At 41.8% G+C, this 7076-nt stretch overlaps 1 protein-coding gene across 1 annotated transcript; it reads right to left on the bottom strand.

Annotated features, from left to right (window-relative positions):
* Positions 1-1477: 1477 nt before the first annotated feature.
* On the bottom strand, positions 1478-6581 carry mlc1 (modulator of VRAC current 1). The gene is made up of 12 exons (XM_040132232.1): positions 6574-6581; positions 5451-5730; positions 4835-4924; positions 4586-4639; positions 4356-4457; positions 4105-4206; positions 3767-3838; positions 3562-3678; positions 3381-3437; positions 2154-2276; positions 1857-2018; positions 1478-1552 (listed from the first exon to the last, which is right to left on the bottom strand). The coding sequence occupies exons 1-12, from the start codon at positions 6579-6581 to the stop codon at positions 1478-1480; spliced, it is 1242 nt and encodes a 413-aa protein (XP_039988166.1).
* Between the last annotated feature and the right edge of the window lie 495 nt (positions 6582-7076).

A 7076-nucleotide genomic window follows, 5' to 3' on the forward strand; every position in this document is an offset into this window, starting at 1 on the left:
GGATTATATTGGACTGTACAGGTGTACCTGATAAAAGAGGCCAGTGAGTACATGTTTCAAATATTTGCAAACAAAAACTGGCCAAAACTGTTTGGAATTGCATGTAAGTCTTGGCCTAAAACCTAATATCTCCAGTGAATGCCATGTTCTTTCAGTGTTTCATCTCGGCCTTTTGAGGCATAATCCTATATGTAAAGTAGGGAAATGGATCCTTGTTAATAAGAATATATCATGTGCAGTGTCTAACACAGAATGGAGCAGAGGGATGGGGGTTAATTAGGAGAGGAAGGAAATGGCACAGCAAATAACTTAGAGTGCCACAATGACAAGAACACCATTCTCATTTCGAAACAAGAAAGCATGGGTGTGGAGGTATTATGAAGTAAAGATGCACATGAATAATCAACTGGAGTCTATACATCAGAGCTTGGCCTCTAAAAATAGGGCAATAAGTGAACAATGTTTCCTGCAAAGTTATTTTAGGATGCAGGTAATTCATACTTTATATGTATTTGTTCTCTGGTTTGCTCAGTCTGTCATCCAGCCATATACTTTACAATATCTGTAGATATGTAATCAAGTAGCATTAAACAGAGAGAAAAGCAGCCATAAAACATAATACACACACCTTTATATACAGTTGATTACAAACATTTTATTTTTCTAAACAAGACAAAATTTCACTTAAGACTCTTTAAATTAGTTAATGCTATATCTCTACAGTAATGTATCAGTTCTCCTGTAACAAACTGTTGCAACTACTGTCACAATGGGTGTGAACCAATACATAATAACATGCACTGAGTTGGATGTATTGGATTTAATTTTATACATATTAAATGCTTTTTCATCCTATACTCCTTGATAATGGTGGTAACAAAACAGCATCAATTAAATCCATAATGAATTCAGCTTTATGCATTTACTATATAGAGCAAAATTAAATAGTTGAGACACCATAACACTTGAAACTTGAATCTTTTTGAGCCTAAGAGTGCTCGGAACATTTTTGTTACTGCACATAAAAGCACATGATTGTTCATTATACTGTACCTACGTGGTGTCAATGTAAACTTCTTGTGCTTATTAAATGACAGAGAAAGGTTCGATACCCAGGCCAAACACTGCCACTCCTCACTATAGTAAGCAGGTAACAATTATAAAATCCCAGAAAAACAGACATCAAAGCAAAGTGCCCAGAGCATTATCTATGCAAATATCTTCATCAAAAACAAATTACAAATCCTGTTCTCTGCCTTGCATTTTTTCAAACTTTTTTCTTTTTCCTCTCTGATTTCTTTCTCATCTTTCATTCTCTCTTTTCTCTCTTCTTTCCTTTGAATACATCTTTACACCCATTCCATCTTCTAATATTCTCTGTGTCGGGATTGTGTTCTTGTGCTTACACATTGCCAAGTTTGTTTTCTTCTTGCTTTTTTGCACCTCTGTCAGACTTCTCCATGTACTGTAGGACTGGTCATTTGGCCATTTGGACCACAACTGCCTTCCAGGCTCTGTCTTTGTTGAAATCCTGCGTTCCACTGGATGCTTGCTGGCGAGGGAGCAAAACAGTAAAAACGGGAGAAGGAGAGAACCGGAATGTGGACGGGGAAAGGGGACAAAAACACTGAGATAAATGATGTGTGAAGAACGAGCAGCACAATGTCATATTGCATATATGACTAAACCATTGATTTTTATGTTTTCGTACTAACATGCCATTTACATGAGCTATAGCTGGTTAGTCTAACACCTGGAACAGAATTAAATGTATCATATTACCAGATTCCCAGATGTCTCTTGCTGAAACACATTTGTCCATTTATATCCACAACTCCTGCTTTTACCTTCCTTACCTCACAGTAATGGGTCGGGGTGTGCATGCTGTCGTCGCACTCTGGAGCCCCCATGCGGAGCTGACTCTTGTAGGAGGCACAGTGCACCACGGTGGCTGAAGTTAGAACTGCCTGCACCAGCAGCAGCACCATCAGAATCAGCAGCAGGATGTCATAGGATTGCTGGACCACACAGACACACACGCAGATGAAATTAGATTATTCTGAGTGAAATTTCTCATAAGTCAATGTCACAGTTTTTCTTCCTGTATTTCTCATACAAAAGGAGGTGAAGGCTTTTCGTTTCATTAAGCTCACCTTGGCTGTAGGCACATCGTGCAGAAAAATTTCAATAAAGCTGATCACACTACAAGAGAGGAAACCGGAGGCTGAAAAGAGCAGGGGAGACGTCACACTGCTGATAGCAATTAGCACCTCCACCTGAGAAATGTCATGAACAGAGAAAAAAAGGAGGAACTAAGTAAAAGGGGAGCAAAGAAAAAAGTTTGCAGACCCAGAAGAAAAAGGAAATAGATCCTGTTTGTAAAACTGAGAAATTTAGTCATGAATAATAAACTTCAGGTATGAAACTTAATTTACAGAGCACCTTTTAAGAGCAGAACATCACAAAGTGGTTCACAAAAAAAGGTAACAGACATAACAATAAAAACACCATAAATTATTGATGAATTCAAAAAAATACACAAAGTCTAAAGTAGGAGCCAAAACCTAAAAAAGTACCTTTAATTTAAAGCCTGGAGTGAGAAACAACCAACAAACCCTGATCAGAAGAGCTTAGAGACCTACTGATGACTGCAGTAGACGTCTAACGTAGACTGGGGCCTAGCCATGCTGAGCTCTTTAAGTGATGACAAGATCTTTGAATTGAGTTCTAAATTTGATGGCGAGCCAGCAAAGAGATATCAAGATTGGCGTCACATGAGACCTATTGGAGGACCTAGCCGAAAAGCTTAGCAGCAGCATTTTGGACCAAAATCATCCAGGGATATTTGCTGAAGCTGGTGAAGTGGGAGTTACAATAGTCGAAATGGCTGCCTTTCATGTTGAGATATGATGGTTCTGAGTTTTACTACACTTCTCAACTGGAAAAAACATCAAACACTTAACATGTTGGTCAAGAGTCAGTGCCTGGTCCACAGTGACACCTACATTTTGAAGGGATGGTTTAATAGAAGAGGGAAGACACCTAGACGATTGATTACTGCAGGGCCAAAACTTGAGCAGAAATAAGCCGAATAGGACCCAGGACAGAACCGTGGGGCACACCACAATATAATTTTTCTGATTAATGTTGCCAACAACAACTGGGAAACTCCTATCTGAGAGGCGGGAGGAAAACCACTCCAGGGCTCAGACAGAGATACCCACCCACTGCCTAAGTCTGTCGAGTAGGATACTGTGGACTACAGTGTCAAAAGCGACCCTAAGATCCAACAGTACCAAAGCAGCACTCTCCTGCATCACTGTGACTCTGAGAAGAACAAGACTGGGGCCCCAGCAACTAGAATATTGTCTTGTACTCACCAGACATTTGTTGGGGTATTCTGACACAACATGACTTGCAATAGCACTGGGAAAACACTGCAAAGGATTAAAGATCAAATGCAAAGTTATGTGATAAGACCTGTGATGGATGACATGTTAGTAATCATTCTGAGCTGCAATTTGTCATACTGAAAAGTAAGCTTTAGTAAGGAAAACTCACAGCCACAAGGATCCAGAAAAATGTGACAGACAAGTAGGGACCTGGCAGCAAAGCATCCATGTTGAGGGCAATAATTCCTCCAAATACAGCAGAGATTCCCACGATCACTTCAATCACCTATTAGAGACACTCTTAGCTGATTGATAAAAAGACTTATTGGAACCTGACAGCAACATCAAACGCAATGAAACTGAAAACTACTCACAGAATATGCTTTGAGGAGTCGAGTGGGGAACACTGCAGGCGTTATAACCACAGGTCTGTCATATGTCACCGACTGGAAGATGGACGGAAAGATTGACAGGAGTTAGGATGGAAGAGTGAAAGCTAGAAGGAAAGCAAGAGGGGAGAGACATCAGATGGGGTAAAAAAAGCAATCAGTCACTCATACACACACACACACACACACACACACACACACACACACACACACACACACACACACACACACACACACACACACACACACACACACACACACACACACAGACACAGACACACACACACACACACACACACACACACACACACACACACACCTACCTTCCGGTGGCAGCAGCAGTCCTCTGCAGAGCGGGCTGACAGGATGACAGTACTGGCCATCAACACCTCCAGCAAAATCATCAAGATGAGGTTAAAGTTTATCTGAGAACAGACAGAGTGAGAGGGAGAGCAGAGATGAAATAGGAGAAGACTGAAGAAAGGAAATGGAGAAAAATGCTTTATTTTGACGAATATTTTGATATGCAACGAAAAGATTGCTAGTTCTCATTATTGTGCTATGATGGATTTACATTGACAGCAGAGGGGTTCAGGACCAGTTTACAACCAAACCAAACCAGGCAGGTGGTTGTTACAGCAAATGTTGACACATAGACCACCTGGAAATCTGACACCTTGACAAAAACAAGAAATCATGGGACCTGCATTAGTATCTAACATGCCTTGTCTCAAGGAAATTCAATTAAAATCCATTAAAATGTAATTATCTCTTCAGGCTTTAGTGTGTTCATGGTTTACTCACTGCCACATGTCTGTTCTTGGCAATGGCAAAACTAGCTATGGCTGCAGGGAGGCCCTGTGAAGGACAACAAATGAGCAGATGCATTGATCTATTTAGCAGAAACTTTCTGAAAATGACATGTTACTGGCATTTTGACACGACAGTCTAATCTAAACAATGTGTGTAAGCTCATTAAGACAGGGTAGAGGTAGAGAGGCAATATCAGCATGTAAATGTGACTGAGATTACTCTTGCATGATGGTCACTTACAGAGCCTGCAGCGCAGCGCAGGTAGTCCATGGCAACCGGAAACACATTTCCCAGGTACAGGGAGAAACCAGATGTGATGAGCAAACTGCCCTGAGGACACACACAGACACAGGCATGCATGCACACACAAATACAGATACTCATATATGCATTCAACAGGTAAGGCTGCAAAAGAACACTCATACCTTCATACTCATACACTCATGCTCACATTTGAAATACTGACAAGGAGAAACCCATCACATCCATCCATATCCTTTAAAGGTTGGAAGTTTTATTTAGCTCCTAAAAGTAATTGCTCATACACTTTCCCAAACATCCATTCCCAACTTTTTTTAATTATAGGGTCTGGATTATTTTGGACAATGCAATCAATTGGATCTTGCATAATCTGGAGACACATTGTTGTGTGTTTCCTCTTGCTTAAATGTGGAAGGACAAAACAACATACCTTGTGGCCATCTCACTAAAATTTTCTGGGGCTGGATACCATCTTATATATATATTTAAAAAAAAACGTTACCCTCAACCTTTTAAATTTATATGTGATGGGCTAAAAAGGTAAATCCTGTAGTGTGCCTCCTTTGTAACTCTCCCTGACCATCTTTCCTCTCACCCCTATGAGGACACTGTAGAGCCAGGCCCTGTAGCTGAAGCAGGGGTGCTTTAGAGGCTCCGGCTGGGCCAGCTGCAGGTCACTGGCCCTCACGTCCACCGTGTAGCTGTCCCGCTCGGGTCTATCCCGCTCCCCCCTGTCTGGCCTTCTCTCTGCTCCCCTGTCACCCCTTCGTCCCAGCGTCCCGCCGCCTCTTTCCAGAGTGGGCATGTGGCTGTAGGTGAACTCCTCTCTGGCTGACAGCTCCTCACACTGCATCTCTGAAACAAGTGGTAGATAACTTTGGATAGGATGGGAAACAACCAGTGAGGATTACAGCTTCTGGGAAAGGAAAAAAAGAAATTTCAAAAGTGTAGTCTAAAAAGAGATGAAGGAGCTACAAATGAAATCTGAATTAATTTGCTGCAGAGTGGCCAGTGATTCAAGATACCAGGCCCTATGTCTGGCCTTTAACCTATTTTCAACATGTTTCATCACGACCTTTATCCTCAACAAGAAGCCCAACGAGTTTTATTTAGGATTGAAGATGGAAATACTCCAACGTGAATTCAGAAGAGAAATCTATGAAAAGCGTATTAAACTAAAAGAAAATGAGCCAATAGGCTAGTTATCATGCAGTATCACAAAAACAACCCCTCCTTTTTGTCTGCTCAAGCCACGAGGTGAACACTTATTCCATCTCTCACTGCTTCTTTTTCACATATTGCTCCCTCCACACTCACCTGTTGTTGAGGCTCTTGCAGAATCTTCCCAAATACTGTCCAACAAAGGTAGCCTGTCCTTCAGCAACTCAGATCAAACCACCACATGGAAGACAGCTTCTTTTTGTCTGCACCTTTTGCTCCTCATCTCTCTCTCCCTCACACTTACACTCAGTCCCCTCCTTTTCTCTCTCTCTCTCTCTCTCTCTCTCTCTCTCTCTCTCTCCCTTTAAACTGCATTTCTCAGAAACACTTCTGAAAAGTTTTTTTTTGGAGCCCTTCAAAGCATGGAGCTTAAACACATGGCTCTTGTGCTGCCAGCCTACTTTGTGCCAAAGGGAGAGCGCCTGTGCATGACAACAAGGGGAGGACGAAGGGGCTCGCGCTGGGGGCAGAGTTAGCAGGGCAAACACCCTTTTTACCCTCCCATTTGCTCACACACACAACACACACATGCACATCAACCCACTCACAAAGCGGAACAATAGATGTTCAGAGCTGTGCGCATGACAAGACACAAAGTTGTGTGTTTAAAAATTCCACTTTATAGCAAGAGAAATGAAGCAGCCACAAAGAGAAAATCACACAAAAATCCCATCATGTGCTATGTCAAACAGTTGGTTTTGTCCTTATATAGCTGAATGTGTCCCCCTGTGGAGTTCCCCTCACGACTTCCATTGGGGTTACTTAGTGCTCTACTTGCAGTTCACAACCCAGTAAATTAAGATGCCCAGCAGTGCTTTAGAAAAGAGGCAACAGAGACATCTCCACGGCTTAATCACACGGTCTCTTGCCTGACACAGCTAATCTGATGATTGGGCTTCAAAACAGAATCTCTAACTACTCCTTTAGGAGTAAATACCATTGGATGATGACATCTTATGCGTGTGTGTGAGGGTGTGTTCATTGTGTCAGTGTAGAAGCA

The sequence above is a fragment of the Xiphias gladius genome, chromosome 8 (assembly GCF_016859285.1).
Source record: "Xiphias gladius isolate SHS-SW01 ecotype Sanya breed wild chromosome 8, ASM1685928v1, whole genome shotgun sequence".
NCBI classification, from domain to species: Eukaryota; Metazoa; Chordata; class Actinopteri; order Istiophoriformes; family Xiphiidae; genus Xiphias; species Xiphias gladius.

Bases quoted from the DNA above. Each gene is read 5' to 3' on its own strand.
- mlc1 (XM_040132232.1), bottom strand. The intron at 4,458-4,585 runs GTGAGTAAACCA...GTTTTTGTCAAG, and splicing joins CCAAGAACAGACATGTGGCA to GTGTCAGATTTCCAGGTGGT. The intron at 3,839-4,104 runs GTAGGTGTGTGT...TCCATCTTCCAG, and splicing joins ACTGCTGCTGCCACCGGAAG to TCGGTGACATATGACAGACC.